This window comes from Amphibalanus amphitrite, unplaced genomic scaffold (genome assembly GCF_019059575.1).
Source record: "Amphibalanus amphitrite isolate SeventyFive unplaced genomic scaffold, NRLGWU_Aamphi_draft 000244F_arrow, whole genome shotgun sequence".
In the NCBI taxonomy this organism is placed as follows: Eukaryota; Metazoa; Arthropoda; class Thecostraca; order Balanomorpha; family Balanidae; genus Amphibalanus; species Amphibalanus amphitrite.
In genome coordinates this window covers 70,860-87,553 of record NW_024881739.1, presented here as the reverse complement: position 1 = coordinate 87,553, position 16,694 = coordinate 70,860, and the positions used below count along the sequence as shown (strand labels likewise).

At 58.0% G+C, this 16,694-nt stretch overlaps 1 protein-coding gene across 1 annotated transcript; it reads right to left on the bottom strand.

Moving 5' to 3' along the window:
- Positions 1 to 145: 145 nt before the first annotated feature.
- Positions 146 to 13,342, bottom strand: LOC122386255 (sterile alpha motif domain-containing protein 11-like). The gene is made up of 4 exons (XM_043375290.1): positions 13,119 to 13,342; positions 9,875 to 10,214; positions 5,796 to 6,369; positions 146 to 1,250 (listed from the first exon to the last, which is right to left on the bottom strand). The coding sequence occupies exons 1-4, from the start codon at positions 13,171 to 13,173 to the stop codon at positions 1,023 to 1,025; spliced, it is 1,197 nt and encodes a 398-aa protein (XP_043231225.1). The 5' UTR covers positions 13,174 to 13,342; the 3' UTR covers positions 146 to 1,022.
- Between the last annotated feature and the right edge of the window lie 3,352 nt (positions 13,343 to 16,694).

Here is a 16,694-nt window from a genome sequence, read left to right as displayed (position 1 = left end):
GATAATCGAGTCTGGAAGGCAAATCACTGCATCTAAAGCTGTTCGTTTAATGTCGATATAAATAGCCTCTAGACTATCTTTTCATTCTCCGAAGCATGTTTTTTTTCCAAACACCACAGTAAATGCATTCTATAAAACACCTGGGTCTAGAAACATATGTATTTGTATCACAGATAGACATGAATACATGTTCACCTGTGACAAAGTCACAGTGTTTGCGAACATGACCCAGCAAATAACATTCATATACGGCATTCACCTTATCAGAATAACACTTTATACTCTGTTGTGCATCGCGCAGGATGAGAAATAATGTGCTAAATGTGGAAGACCACGAGAGACAGACAAAACTGGTTTATGAAGAGGGCGCGGCCAGAACAAATCCCATAGCGATTGTACAGTCAACGACTTGTAGTTCTTACAAAGACCCAAAGTTCACAACATGCATGGTGAGGTGGCGCTCAAAAGACCAGTTTAGCCAAGATGAGAGATATCCAAGAAGTCATGGAGCGAATAGTCTGCTTATGAGAGCTGGACGGGTTAACAGTCATCTAACTACTTATCTATTACTTACAAGTACTTTGTGATCGTGCTGATTGCATCAGTCTCTCGCAGATCCAGACAAAATGCTCTGTCCCCACGAGATTACATGTCTGGCCTGTCATGTTTCCTAAGCCTCTCGTTCAGCGTATTTCTCATAATCGCGAGCACGTTGTACGTAACAACAAACAAAAACAGCCACCAAACTTTCTACACATCTGTCCCACCTAATTGAACCACCGTGCGCACAGTTGTCGCCAGTCGTGACGTAAAATAACAACATCGTCGTCGCTATTGCTTCATTGGAGACGAAGGCACAGCGGGAGATTCTCACGCGCCGCGACCGAGGCAGTTTCTCCCCGGGCGCGGCCAATGAAGCGTCTCCGACCGCATCCGACGACAGCAGGGCATAAAACAACCTCCTCCCTCCCTCTGTCTCTCTCCCGCCCTTCCTGTCACCCTCCCGTCCGTCCGTAGGCCGTTCAGTGACCTTTGGAGGTGGGCGAGAAGGGCAGGAACGACTTGGCCACGGTCTTGGGCGTGGCGTGGCAGTGGGAGCAGTGCATGCAGACGGCGCAGTGGCCGATCTTCTGGCTCAGCGCCGTGCGCAGCTTCAGCGCCGGGCCCAGCTTCATGCTCAGGATGTTGGTCAGGTGCTCGGCGCTCAGCAGCGGCAGCGTGCTGCCGTCGATGCCGTGCTCCTTGAACGCCTGAAACACACAGAAGAGAGACACGGTCAGGGCGAACGGTGGGGAGAGGCGAACACAGGGCGAGGTGCGGGCACTGGGGCGCAGTCAGTGACGGATTAGCATCCAGTCAGATGTGACACCGCCTCACATTAGTGAAGCCCACTGGTGACCGCCCGACCGTCACACACGGACCGAGGATCCCGTTTTTGCACAGCGCATGCTCCCACCGCGCGCCTGAGAACACCATGAACCCTCGGCCACGTTTCCTGTTTTCCGCCAAAGCTAGCCACTTTCTTTTTCACGTGAGTGCCTCCGACAGTTTCCGCCCGGTGGCAGGCTGGCTTCCTGCGGGCGCCAAATCGCCCCAGGCTATGGCCGGAGGCGACACGCCACCACGCTTCGCTGACGGCCCTTTAACCTTCAAAGCCATTCGATTTCCGATTGTCAAATTCAATTACGGCTGGTGCGCGGAGCGGAGGAAGTCTGGCGGTCAGCTGATGGCCTCCGCGGTAGAAGTGTGGGAACAGTGAGATTCGGACAAAAAGCGTTGTTTGTACCCTTCCCATAGTGTGGTGGCCGTGGGGTGTGTCCTTTCCACTTGACGCAGTCATAACTCTTCGGAATGTCTCCACGTTCCTGCCATTCGGAAGCAGAAATTGTCGACCGCATGCCGGTCACATAACCTCGTATCTACATGCGCCTCAGATCTGAGGGCCAGCCATCGAGGCTGTGGTGCTGGAGGACACCACGGTCTGATTTTCTCGCGGAAGCCGGGCACAGGTGTCGAAATGGGTCAGCTCGCACGCCGGTGCCGACCCCGAATAAACGGCTCGTAAGACGCCCGGTCGGTCGAGCGGCGGCGGCGGCCGGCAGCACGCGCGCGTCCCCCGGCAGTTACGACCTCCCAGCGCAGTTTATTGGCTCTACTTTTTAATAAGCGGCTTGGCGGCCCGCTCGGTGGACGCGATGGTCACCTCGATAGCCGTTCACGAGTGCCGGCCCTGCTAGAGCGACTGTAACTGCTCGGAGAGGGCGGGGCCGCCACACGGCAGAAGAGGAGGCGGCAGCGGCGGCCAGCGTCCGGCCGAGAGAAAGCAGCGACCAGCCGTAAACGGCGCGCCCAGAAACTCAATCTCGTAATTTACCAGCCGAGAGGGCGCCCGTCTTATCTGGCCATCCGAGTGGACAGGAAATTAGCCGCGGCCGTATTAATATCGGAGGGAGTTTCTCCGGTGGCCACCGCTGGCCCTCCGCCTCCGTCTCTCCCTCTTCCCTCCGTCCGCCGTGCCTCACCGGAGCAGCCGATCTCTTTCCACGCCCGTCCGTGACATCAGCAGCAGCGGCGGCGGCGGAGACCGGCCCGCCTCCGGCCCCGCACGGCAGCCCTGCTCCGCCGGCGCCGCCGGCCGGCCGCATGCACGGGCGATTTGTGCACGATGCACGCTCCAGACCGGGGGCGCCGCCGACGGCGGCCAGCCGTGCACGCCGCGGTAATGTATGGGTGACGCGCGGCTAATGGGCCGGCGGCCGGCGCGGTCGGACACGAACCGTGTCGCCGCCGGCGGTCGCTCCCGGCCACAGGTAAACAGGCCCACCGGTCACCGGGGTGGGTGCGGCGCATGAATGGATGGAGGCCGCCGACCGGGGAGGGGTGGTCTTCTGTAACTCCCGGCTATCGCAGGTGATTCCCGGTCAATATGTGTTTCGTAGAGTGGCTGAGGCGGGGGAGGTGGGCGTGTGGATTCTAGTCACGTGCCCAACTTTTCAATTGAGTGCGAAAAGCTTCGTGCTTAGCGTTCTTATAGCACCGCCAATGTTCTAGCGTGGTGCAAGCGTGGTGTGCTGTTGCCTAAAGCCATCAATGACTGAGCACCTAAGCCATCTGCTTTTTGCTGAGCTATCTTAATATGGGTCTGAAGGTCACAAAAAGCAATCAAACCACTCTCGTAGGTCAGCGCAGCAGCGTCCAGCCCTCTCCCGCCCCGGCCGCATTTACATAATCTGCAGCCAACTCCTTCTTGAATGCAAATTTTTGCTCGATAATCTGTGTGTCGGCGGGCCGGGCCGCGGTGCCGCCACTTCATGACCTCCGCTCCTCTCTGCACAGAGGGCACGAGCGCCCGGGGCACCGGGAACTCGGCGGCCGGTTTAGGGTGGACGCTGCGCCCCCGGCTAGCTCAAAGGTCAGCGAGGCAACCTCACAGGCCGGAGAAGGCAGCCGTAGATACTGCAAGGAAGGCCGCCTACGGTAGCGAGACTCCCAGCTCAGCGTCGGCGAGTAGAGGGCGTGGCAGCCGGCCAGTCCGGCTCGGCGGGAGGTGCCGGGATGGAGAGCGCCCCCTCCGGGACCCGGGAGGTAGGTACTCGGGTGTGGCCGACAAGGCTGACCGGAGCGCCCGTCCGAGGTCGTCTGACAGACTCGAGGTCGCCGGGTCTTCACTACCGACATCAGATGCGGAAGGGTGAGTCCTTATCACAGCCCCTTAGTGCGTCAGAGCTCTAGGGGAAGCCGGCAGAGCAGTGACATCAGAGGGGAGAGAATTATGGTGGCGGAAGGGATGGTGCAACGCCGCCGGCAGCAGTGCCGAGCATTACAACTGTTCCGGTCTAGCGACAGTAGCGACATGGACGGCTTCGGACTACCGACGGTAGGCATCGATGCATGAACGGGCGCGAACCACAGCTCGCCGTCCGGTCCCACATCCGGCGAGGGGCGTCGCGCAAGCGTGCAGCCCGGCAGCCCGGTTCCCGTGAGAGCCGGGCTGGAGCTCGGCCACCGTGTGGCGGCGCCGTCCCGGCTCGGCAGGTCAGCGCGGCCCCCGCGGCGAGCTGCCGCATAACGGCACCGGCCACTTGTCAGCCGGCGACAAAACTGACACAGCCAGTCGAGTTATGGCCCCCCGCGTACTGTGTCGTCCAGATAGCGGCTCTGGCCGCGGCCGGCGGGTCCCGTCGCGCAGCACCGGCTCTAAATCACTGCCGCCGGCGCCCCGCGGCCCGGCGCAGCCTGTCGCGCCGACCGGGCTCTCTTCGCACGTCGTTGTCCGCGGCATCTGGCGACCCCTGACCTGAGGGCGCCGACACCGCGACCCCGTCGGCTCAGCCACCTGCTAGATAGAATCTTAATGAATTCCTCAGCGGCGGCCGGGTCTCGCAGCTTCTGGGGTCAGCCGAGGTCGACGCTGTTGTGTAGGCAGGAATTTATAGTGGGCCGCGCGCGCGGCAGGCAGCCTGTAATGGTTCCGGTAATAGTGTGTTTGGGTTCTCGGTAATCATAGTGCCTCCGGTGGACGGGTACCGCGTGAATCCGGCGCATCAGCTCCCTGGCTGCAATCCCTCAGCCACCGACAGCAAGAAAAGCCAAGTTTTTACCACCGGTCAGAGAGCGTCAAACTCGGGCTTCTGGGAGGCTTCCGTTTCAGGGAGCTGCCTCCTAGAACCGCACGCTTCCAAGCGCAGTAACAAGAGCAAGGAGCGATTCCGTGGCTCAGATAGGCCGATGAGGATCAGTGTAGTCGGGTCTGAGAGGACGACAGGCATGTCCGCCTGAAAGGACCGGGCCCTCGCGGTGCCATGGCGCTGGTCATTTACGACCCCTGACGGCGGCCCGCGGCCCGCAGCCGGGCCGGCCGGGCGCCTCACCTGACCTCTGACACGGCAGGCATGTCTGACCGCTGGCTACCGGCCCGGGCTCGCCTCTCCGTACAGATAACACCCGGCGGCGGCTCCTCCATCCTCTCTCCCGCGCTCTCTCTGCGCTCCGCTCTCGCTCGCTGCCGACCCTCGGTGGCCGCTCCGTTTGAAAGGATATCGGGCGTCGGGTCGAGGGTCGCGACCCGCCGGCGCGGGTCGGGTCACCCGTAATGGTTATCATTGTTGTCGGGCGTCGTTAGGGCCGATGTGGGGCCAGTTTCTCCCAATCATCAGCGCCGTCAGCCGCGGGGAGCAGCTGCCGCCCGGGCGACTGATGACTTGACCCGGCCGGGAGGCAGCACCCCGGGCCGCCAGCCGCCCCGCCGGGCCCACTGAGGACCTGCCCGAGCACGGGAGGCCCTGGGGAGCCCACAGAGGCACAGAGAGGGCCCCAGCGCCGCACGTGGGGCCGGGAGGTGCACTCTGCAGCGCCCACCGCCGCCGGCCGGGCTGCAGCGGTGGGCGGTGCCGGTCCCTATCTCGGAGCGGACAGAGCGGACCAGATGATGCCCTCAGACCGCCCTCCTTCATTATCAGAGGTCACCAGGGCCAGGTTGAAACGTCGGAAAAAGTCATCATTAGGACGCGGAGGAGAACCAATCTAAAACTTGCTCCCGGTGGTTATAAATGGGCGGCCGAGTGGCTCGGGAGACTGCTGATTAGCGCGCGCTGGCCGCCCTGAGTCTGTGTTCCGCACGTGATGAGCATCTGGAGCACGGAAACGACACCCGGCGGCTACTGGTGGCGGCCCACCTCCGCAGCAGTGGCAGAGACCGCACAGAGAAGGAAGGTCTATGTAACGGCCGCAAAGCATACAACTGAGAGACCCGGGGTTAGGGTTAACATGAGAAGGCAGAGAGGAAATAAACTCACCTCAGCATACTCGGCGCAGACGTCCACCGAGCGGACGAAGGCGCACACCTGCTCCACGTCCCAGGCGGCCACGGCCTCGGCCTCGGTCGAGCACGGCTTCTGAGTGCACGCCGAGCCGTGCAGGGCGGCCGCCAGTTCGGCGGTCGGCCGCGGCGAGGCGCTGCCGGCGCGCGGTTCCTCCTCCTTCAGACCAAACAGCTCCTTGAAGCCGGCCTTGTCCAGACGAGGTCGCTTCATGTTGGACAGGTCGAGCGGCGCGCCCTCGGCCGGTCGCTTGCCGGCCGGCGCGGTCGGCGCGGCGGCGGCGGCGGCCACGGCGGCCTGCGAGCTGGCCAGGTAGTCGGACGGCGTCAGGCCGGGCCGCACCATCGACAGCATGTCCAGCATCGGCAGGCCCGAGAGCGCCGCCAGGTGCGGGTGCATGGCCAGCAGCGGGCTGGCCGCCGTCACCGGCTCCTCCTTCTTCTCCTCCTTGGGAGAGCCGGCCGGCAGCAGCGGCGTGTGGCCCGGCTTCAGGCCGTACCGACTGTAGTCGAAGCCGCGCAGCAGGCCGTTCTGCTGGCCGGAAAAGTACCTGCAGGCAGACAGACACACACACGGTCAGCACCACTGTGGAGCGTAGGAGGCGCCTGCGATCAGTAAAACACATGTGGAGCGGCCGATACGGCCAGTCATCACGCGGTGATCTGACTGCGGGATGGGCGGCCGGCTCTCGCAGCGGGAGCGCCCTCTGATGTATGGCCCTTCCGCCGATCGACCCAATACACACACACACACACAGAGCCCAGAACAGAAGCGGCTCATTCCCATCCAGCACGTAAATCAGCGCCACCCCACCGCTCTGCCCGCCTCCTCCGACCTCTGCCCACGCGGCACGCTGTCTTTATGGATGCCGCCGCCCGTCAAGTCGTCCATCCGTTGTCGATACGCGGCCGGTAATGAAGCGGTGCGCGTGCCGGGTCGGGTCATTGGCGGCCACGACTGCACGTGCCGTACGGGCCGGCCGGCGAGGCGGGAGGTCAGCTCATTACAGTCGGCCTAGTCGTGACCGCCGCCGCGGGATGCTCTGTTTCTCCGCCCTCATCCGCCACCTCTCCTGACGAATCCTACCCGCTGGCGCGGTACTTGGACTGCCATTCCGCCCACTTTGACCACAATCCAGGCCGAGAAACTTGTCTCGTCCGCGTTCCTCCGTGTCCCCAGCCTGCTGCTGTCGCCTATCGCGGTCCGGCCGGCGGCGGTGGGCTGTGGGCCCTCTCGGAGGCCGACACCGCTCAGTCGGCCCCGCCCCCGGCCTGACCTTTTGTCTCATCAGCGGCGCCGGTCTGCCGAGCGGAGCGGCTGTTAGTTGAGCTAGCAGCGGAGGTAGCCAAATGAGGTCCGGGCGGGTCAGAGGGCGGCCCGCTCCTCCCGTGCCGGGCTTCCCAGTCGGCCTCCCGGTCACGCCGCCTCTGCAGACGGCCAGCCGCTGCAGCGTGCTGCCTATCGACCGCGTCCGTCGTCACGTGCCCCGCCCCCGGCGGCTCCTCTCCCTGCGCCGCTCTGTTTTCTCCGATCGTGTTCCGTTTTTATCGCCTCTGTCCGTCTGATTTCTCCGGCTGCTCCGGTCGGCCGGACGGTCATCCACACGTCCCGCCGAGTGACATGCCGTGAAATATGCTCGGCGGCCGCGGCGGGTGTCGATTCTCCGACAGCTGGTCATCTGTCAGTGGGACGTCAACGTGCTCTCTCGGCTCCGGCTGCTCTCGCCTCACCGCGACTCTGCAGCGGAGCGGGTCACGGCCCCACCGGCCACTCTGGTGGCCTCTCCGCCTGACCGAGCAGGTGGCTTGACTGTCGCCATGCTCAGTGCTCACAGCGGCCCACCACGCTCACCTCTGACCTTTGGGCTGACCTCGAGAGTGGCCACCCGGTCGGCAAAACCGGCCGGCGACGCCGCGCGACACGGCGACTGGTGTCGGGTCGCCATCGCCACCTCTGCGACCCCGGTCCCCGGGTCGACGAAGGTGTTCGAGTGAGGTCGCAGAGGAGGAGTGGGGGTCGAATGAGGTCGTAGAGGAGGGGGTTGGATGAGGTCGTTGGGGAAGGGTCGTCCGGTTCACGTTGTGCTGACCCGGCACACGAACCTTCTGACCGAGTCGTATCGAGTGTCAATGGGAGCTGTGAAGCGCCGGTGGCAGGTGAGCCGGTACACTACCCGCAGTCACCTGACCGGCCCCTCTACCCCCGGCCCGTGACGTCACCGGCTGCTTCAGCCGGAATTCGGGGTCACGGAGGTGCAAGGATCCACGTCGTCTCCCAACAGGCCACGTCAGGATTCTCAGAAGGCGTCCTGATGTCACTCTTGTCGCCAGGGAAAAGAACTACAGATCTGTAGTTCTGGACACGCTCCGACTTTTCTGACGTTCATCTCGGGCTGATACGTGATTTCCGGCTGAATTTCGAACCAACTTGGCGCTCGTGTCGGCATAGCTGCACGATCCTGCAGCTGCTGATCCTTAGCCGGGGTCAGACAAAGGCCAGGCTGGCAGCATGTGGTGACGCCGGGGCCATGTCGGCCGCTAATGCGCGACCTCTGGCGCGACCTCTGACCCGGCCTGACCGCCGCACCGCGCCGGCCCGCCGCCGTAATTGGTAACCGCTGGTCGCCGGTAATTGTTGAATGCCCCGTGCACGTACCGGGCTGACCCGCCGCGTGTGTGTGGTCGGCGCTGAAAAACGGCCGTGTCCGCGCCGTGTCCGCGCCGTGTCGCGCCGGGTCGTGACCGGGGGAAGTCACGGTCCGCCGGCCGAACACGACCCCGCCGAGCGCCGCGCTGCGAGCGACGCTAAAATGGGGAGACGGATGAAACACGCGGTCGTGACGCCGCGCCAGGGACAGAGTTTACGAGTTTTTCGGGTCGACAAGGACATCATGAGTGGACGGGGAGTTTATGGGAGGATAAAAGACAGGGAGAGACGTGAAAATCGTGAGGAGGAAAGCGTAATTTTTATCAGCAATAAGTTGGATGATAGGCAGTAATGTAATCCAAAAATAAGTTTGTGTTAGCTCATTCAATTATAAACAAAATAATAGGCAATTTATGCGCTCATTAATAAGCTTGCTGCAGTTGAAAAGCAATGCATTACATGCTTGCTACTAAGTAGCATTAAACATCGAATCACATTCTAATGTTGTCAGACTTGAAGGGTGTAAATGAGGCTGTAATGCTTCTTCGCCCTTAGCGGGCAGCCGAATTTGCTTAGTTAACACTGCGTTAAAACCATGTCGAACATGTTAGACTGCGACTGACTCGGTGTTGTGGCGCCACTTTCAGGCGGCCATTCCCACGCCATCGCTCCTGGCGGAGAGTGCGCGCTCCTGGCCATTAGTGGCCGCTCATAAACTCAACAAATACGGGCCATCACGGCCTGTGCTCGCCGACGATGGACAGCCTACATAGCTGACATGGTTTGGCGTCCTCGGCGGCGGCGGTCGCGGTGGCAGGCTGGGAGCGCGCGAGACTTTGCCAGAGGCTTTGAGAAACAGACCGCGAGGAAGTGGGCCTGAGTGACCAGCCGGTGGGCAGCGCGGCTCCCCATTGGCCGTCATTACCGTGCTCAGTGGCTGCACGGCACCACGACACCACGCACACCGCGCCCGGAGAGAGAGAGCCGCTGGGAGCGCCGTTCCGACCGAGCTGCTCTGTGACGGGCGGTGGGAAGTCGCACGGGAGCGTCGGCCCGTCGACGGCCGTCGGTCGTCGTCTGGTGTGCCGCGAACGGAACACCGGTAGCGGTATTAATCAGAGCGTGGCGATGGCGACATCCGGAGACAGTGCGGCCACAGGCCAGATGGCGGACGACATCCGGCGAAACCGGCGATAGATCGGAGTTCGGTCGGACATATGTAACGCGCCGATACGGAGGCATTCGCACGGAATTAGACACAGCTGGTCATACGTTCAGGTCTTCAGGCACCGAACAGTTAGATGTGCGGAATACGCAGAACAAATATTATCGAAAAAAAAAGAAATACATCCTTGATTGCTGCTAGGCTAGTAATGAAAGCTAAATATGATATATGTTAGAGTACTCACTCGCTGTGCGTGCTGCTGTTGTTGTTGTACTTGGCGGCCAGGCTGCGCATGAAGTCGCTGTAGTTTCTGGGCGGCTGCGGCGGACCGACGCCCGGCTGGCTGGTGACGGGGGTCGCCGCCACCGACGCCATCGACGCCGGCGTGGCCGGGCTGTGACGCTCCGAGGAGGAGCGCTGCGACGCCAGCGAGCGCGGCGAGCCGCTGGGACTGCGGTCGGGCGTGGCCGCCTCGCGCTTGACCAGCTCCCCGGCGCGGTCCGGGGTCCTCTTCCTGCGGCGCTGTTTGACGGCCGGCGTGAGGCTGAGGCCCGACGGCAGCTCCACAGAGTCGGTCAGACCGTCTGAGGGGGGAGGGGAGGGGGCGGGTCAGAGTGCAGTCTGCGGAGGCCTGGCAATGAGCGAATAGTAAATCAGATTGGCAAATGAGCATATGAAGTGAGAATGTAACCGTTGACTTGCACGCCATTCGAGGCATCTTCAATAAACATTGCATCGCATATGAGCTTAGTTGCACCTTAGGTGATAGCTACTGCCAATTTTCCGTTGGTCATTAACGATGATTGCACCGTCTCTACGACGCCCGAAAGGCGTTCACGAACGCATTGGTATTGCGGTCACATCTTGCGAACTGTTATAACCACCGCACGATTAAAATCAGCCACGGGATGCTTTCAGCCACTCAGAGATGAAAATCACCTACCGCTGCCGCCTGCGCTCAATTCCGTTCAGTAGCGCAGCTCTCCAGATTTGGCTGACTCCATGCGACCAGGTCAATAGCACAATCTTTAAAGGCTCGCTTTAATTTTGGCTACACCCCCGGAACAATAGCCTGACCAATAGCTGGGGCGCCGAGGTCGGCATAGTTTGTACCCCTTCCCGGCCGGCCGCCCTGGCACGTAGACAATAGGTTCATCTCGTTGGCTGTCGAAAATTACACCGGCGGCGCCGTGTGTTGGCTTTTGCGGTTCTATTAGTCGTCCCGCTACACAGGCGTGAAGAGAGCGGGGACTCGCCAATTAAACCACCTACGCTGACAGCGTCATACCGTCTGATCGATGCACTCAGCGTGCGTGACGTTATTACGGCGAATACTCCTCCCATAGCTCAGTGATAACAGCGGCCTCATTCACCGACCACGTGATCTCGCCAATTTATCTGAGGGTAACCGACACCTGTTGTCGCCGAGCCGTCACGGGCGGCGGAGATAGGAGGCTGGCCACAGACAGCCGTGCTCTGTCTGGTCGTGTATCAGATGTCTGCTCTGTTCCTCTCACAACAGCTGTTGTTTTCACACCCCTGCGCTCAGCCTTTCACCTTGGCGACGGATCTCTCAGAGTTGGTTGAGCTGCAGTTTACAGCGGGACTCTAATCTACTCACTAAGACGTCTGCATTGTAATAAATAAAGTTTGTTATGCTCCATGTTACGTGATGATTCATGGAGTCTGAGTGCAGCTAGTTCACCTCCAGACCAGCCGGCTCAGACGATTTCGCAAACCGCTTTCATAATCGCTCTCACGTCCAAGTATGCATCAAGCACATTCTCAAGATAAGGTCAAGATGACATAATGCTGGTTAATACCCCTAAAGTCCGACGGAGACCGACGCGGAATCTTACATCACGTTGAAAGCATTTCAAGTACTGGCCGATGCCCCAATTCCGCGAAGCGGCTCTCTCAATCTTTATCAGGCGCTAAGGTCGGCTCTGACCGACTGGGACTAATCCCTGCAGCCTCGGTCCAGGACATACCCCATTCTTTGCCGTCTGTTGTGTGATCCCGGGATGACATTCACTGGCCGAACTCTGCAGCTGTACAAACAGCCGTCTCCATTGGGCACTGTTTGCAGTGGAGCCGCAAGGAGGTGGTTTTAGAGCTCTGAACGGCCGTACAAGGATAGTGAGAGAGCAGCCGCTTACCACTGCGCCTACAGCGACCTCCTACCGAAGAGATAAAGTTAAACTCGATTGAAATCCAAAAACGGATGATGGAGTGACATCTTCAACGCATCCATGTCGACTGCAAAATATAAGAGGATCGCATTACTGTGAATGATGACCTTTTATGCAATAAGTCCAGCCTCAAAACTTTCTCTGCCGACTGAATATTGCTTTCAAAGTGGACAATGTAGCAATGACGGATGCGGCCGAGCCAACCAACGTGACGGGTTTGACGGATGTGGTTGGGGTCAGGCGGCACACTTCAAGCGACTACAAGCATTGCTCAGACAAGACAATGGGCCCCGTAGTGAACGTTAGTTTGCAGCCAAGTATCACTGCAGAATGTCCATTGAGTAATGAGTATGCGGTGTCAGGTTCACCGGCCATTTATTCATCGGATGGAAATCAGTCGCCGATAGAAAACACAGCTCAACATTCTGCCATTGTTTCCATTGTTTCCAAACAGAGGAATGACTAGATTGTTGAAGCAGCGAGCCTGACATGCTCAGTCTGAATGCCGTGTGCAAAGTCATCGATAATGTTTATGAGATTGTGAGCAGCAGTGATTCTTTGGTGTCTACGTAAAGTGATACATTGCAATTTCAGCCAAGCGGTTACCGATGTGCAATCGAGAATCAGGGTATGAGCAAACATTTAAAAGTACTGCGATTATTTTTGATAGCGCCTGAATAAGCATGAGGCCATTCATTGACATATTTGACAACTTATATAATATCTTTAGCCTAATGTCCAATTTGATTTGGTGCAACACTGCGGTCATATTTCACAATGCAGTTCTAAAAATAAAAGGCGTATACAGCACCAACAATTTCTATAAAGCCATCAGTTTGACATGAGATCGAAATTGTAAAGTCGACCGCTTCTCAATGTCCATAAACATTAGAGACTGCAAATACGCACAGCAGCGTAACGGAGACCGCGGCGCTGACCAGCACACTAACACCAAACGCACGCAAGACGCAGGGGACTGCATTGCTGGCCATAGCAGGAACACCAAAATAGCGCTGAGAGGGGGACACCGGACAGGGACGTTTGAGTGTGCCCTATCTACATCCCCCTGTAGTTTTAGCCACTGAGGAATGAAAAAGGAGTGTTCTCTCTTCTCGACTAGATCGGATGGCACTTTGTATAGTAGCAATCCAACAAAACATCAGTCATCAATGACAGATATTCCAAAAGTACAACAAAAGTAACGCTAAGTAATACCACACCACATGCGATGCATAAGCTACTGACATGCTACAAGGCTAAGCAAGATCACACCCAAGTCCCCCGACGACCACTTACTTGAGTAGCACCACTTTGGCCAGACGACCGGTCCCGAGGATTCCAGGTCGGTCATGTTGTGGATCGCCACGGTGACGGGTGAAGAGATACTTCCGATCAGTAGTCACACACTTCTACAGTCCGATATTCCGGCGCGGAGCAGACGGAGGACAAACTGTGCGGAGCAGGAGCGGCCGAGCGCACGTCTTGCTACCCCGAGCGGCGGCGGCTGACTGCCCGGCGCTCGGCGGCGCGCTCCAATCACAGCGCGCACGCGCTACCGGAGGTCAGCCGGCTCGACCAATCAGCGGCCGCGCCGGCCGGCCGCAGGAAGACGCTCGCCCCCTGAGAGTCGCCCTGTGGTAACCACCGGGCTCTCACACTTCCGGGGCACGGCCAGGTGCTAACGACGGTGTCCGATTCCGGGGCGACGAGCGTGCCGGCAGGATTTAGTAGAGGCTGTAGTAGGGCGAAAGATTTGACAGAAATATTTGTAGAGAAAACGGAATGAAGTCCCGTATTTTCGGAGGACGTGATACATATATGTAGGTGAGTTTTATTCGTTTATGATCCGCTCCTTCACACAAATGCGCATAGCATCAGGTAATCTATGTATAATTCACACGAACATAGTGTGCATGCTAAGTGTTTTTTCGTTTGTAGGTATGCCATACATTTTGAACGAGATATTTGAATTGATAGCAAATCGTCTTACATTGGCGATAGGAAAACTCAGCAATGAAGAAACGAAGAGCTATAATAAAGTGCAGCTTGTTGAAATATATCTTTTTTGCAATGCTGATGACGATGTTACTACTCAGGTAAAGGAAATGGTGACTGCAGATACTCATAGAATATTTCAAAATATATCTGTCTCGTTCCTCTCTAAAAGGTCCAGGTTCTGAAATTATGTTTTCGCCAATAATCTCACGACTTGTTGATTTTATTTTCGGCGCCTCGTTTTATATAATCGCATAGTAAATCAATCTTTCTAAGTCTTTGTCTAACGAACTTCTACGTCACGAACTTCTACGTTCTACGTCCGTATGTTGTCAAATGACTCCCTTGTTTTTATTTTTGCAGCCATATGGACAAGAGCTGACATTAAAATGATCATAAAAAGGCTGGGAGTAGAAGCAGTTTTTGGCAGTGGATAGGTAGGTACTCCAGCGGAGCATTAAGCAATACCCTTACTAATGCAAATCCATACAAAGAACATGCCTTCCATTTTTTTCAGTGACCTTACCGGACTCGTGTCCCTTGACCTATGTTCCAGTAATGGATTTAAAGCACCCCACCGCACAAAGACGACATTGCGCCCGCTGAGGCGCGACATGGTTGCGCGCGGGGCCGAATGTAATGGCGCCCTGTGGCAGGCGCGTGGGAACCCAAGGAGAAACTGCGCTCTTTGTGTGTTTACCGCAAACGTCTCCGCTGCCCTCCCTCCCACGGGTGCGAGGCTGAACTAACGACACCGGGACTACCTTTCACCGTAGTGGTAACACGCAGTCTGGCACCAGTTAGCGCCATTCCTATATTCTAAATGTGATGTCATATCTTCAACTGATATGTGACGCAAGGTCCGATAGAAGTAGGTATAATCATAGTGTAGCCCATAATCATAGTCTTTGTAGCCCAGCTTGCATTGATTTTTTTTTGTGTCTTTGGTATTAATCGTTGAATATACGAACAAATCGTCAGTACACAATTAGGGATCAACGATTCCCGTTGTATTTTTCCTTCTACTTTATTCTAGAACGCTTCTAGGCCTTCTAGCAATTTCAATATTTCGGGAATTATCATTTATTTTATTCGAAATCTAAGCTCAGATTCATAACATCCACTCTTCAGTCCACTTTGCTCACAGACGCATCCATTCACACACAGATCACTTCACAACACCACTCATAGCTGTCAACTCCAGTTTCCCGGAAAGACTCGCCCAATGATGCTGCAACCCCAGCCTTCTGACGTCTTCAATCACGCTACCTGAGCTGTCTTCATACCCTCTGCCCTGAATGAATCACCTACCGAGGTGCCTGAACCGACCGGCACCGGCTGTGCCCGACTCGACCCCGGTACCTGACAATGGCGGTCCGTGTCGACCCACCGGGTTCACGCGGTGCACACCTGAGCCGCACCGCGGGTCAATTGACACGTGCCTGGGGTTAGCAGGGTCGGAGGGGTCAGCCGGCGCGCGGCCGGCAGCACCACCGGGTCACGATGTGAGCCGACGCCATGCAACGTGCTGAGACCGCAACACGATGGGTGAGGTTGGGTAGACTCGTGGTGAATATATTGAAAAGCAAGGTGTTTCATTGCACACAAGGGCTTAGTGTTCGTTAGTCGCCAAGGTCTACAGTCTACTACACCACACTGCTCATGGTGTGGTGAGAGTGGTGAGGTGAGCTCGCGGGCCAGCCCGCGCCCTCCGGTCAGCCGCCCGGGGATGGACGGGCAGCTATCAGCCGGGATCTGCCGAGCGGTATGTCGGACGCGGCAGTTACTCCGGTCCACTGCCGCAGGCGTGGCACGAGCGGGCCAGGCCGGCCGCCAATCTCCACAGCTCGTGCACGTTCCACCAATACAGCCGACTTCCTTATGTGCCACGGCATTGTCTTATGTCGGCGGTGCATGCAGACGTTCGCAGTTAGAGATCTCTCACTTGCAGTCACACCCTGGTGAAGCAGTTTGTCATTCCGTGTGAGCGCGCTGGCCATGTGAACTACCACAGAGTGTGGTCAACTGGAGCTTTTTGCCGATCGTTTCCGGTCAAACACCCGAAGTGGAGAGTTCCCATGAGCGGCACGAGGCCAGCAAATGGACTAATGCCACCAAACTGCGCCGGGAACGGGCACGCCGTAACCCCAGTTCCGCTATTCACACGCCGAGCAAAAAGGACATTTCCGAAAATTTCATTCATTCCGTGTAACTTTCTCACCGCGCGCGGCCGCTCCCACGGCGCCCTTTAAAGCCGGCCCAGACGCCGGCGCGGCAAATGGCGCACTTCCTCGCGAAATCGGCGGCCGGTTCGCACGCGCCGGGACGTCCGGCCGCGTCGGCAGTGGCGGCGGCGGCGGGTCACCGCGTCGCGTGGCGCTCCGGATGCGGTCCGTGTCCGGCGTGCACCATTGATCAGCAGCGAGGCTGGCGGGTTTCCTGTGAACGCGGCCCGTCTCACGGTACAGCCAGGCTGTAATGACAGCGGCCAGTCCGGCTGATGGCACTGGCGAGCGGCCGGTAACCAGAGGGCGTGTTCGCGTGTGTGGAGTTTATCTGATGGATCGCTGTCGGGAGTGAATGTGATGAAAGATCAGTCAAAATACTGCAAAATAAACTGTCGATTACAAAATGTGCATGTTACCTCATTCGAAAGTTGTTTCTTTTACATCGTATCGCATACATTGCATTCCACTCATAATCCTCACCCCATAAATGTATGGCCCTATAGAGCAGCAGCTGGACCAACTATCCTCTTTGATTATTCAGTCACCGCCTATAAACAATGCACCGCTGGCCGATTTTCAGCGGCAGCCGACCAAGGCACGATGCAGGTGCACAAACCGAGCTCTGTAGACACCAACGCACCTGCCACTG

Coding starts and splice junctions, on each gene's coding strand:
- LOC122386255 (XM_043375290.1), bottom strand. CDS start 13,173: ATGACCGACCTGGAATCCTCGGGACCGGTCGTCTGGCCAAAGTGGTGC. Junction 10,215..13,118: donor GCCAAAGTGGTGCTACTCAA/GTAAGTGGTCGT, acceptor CTCCCCCCTCAG/ACGGTCTGACCGACTCTGTG. Junction 1,251..5,795: donor TCTGCGCCGAGTATGCTGAG/GTGAGTTTATTT, acceptor TGTGTGTTTCAG/GCGTTCAAGGAGCACGGCAT.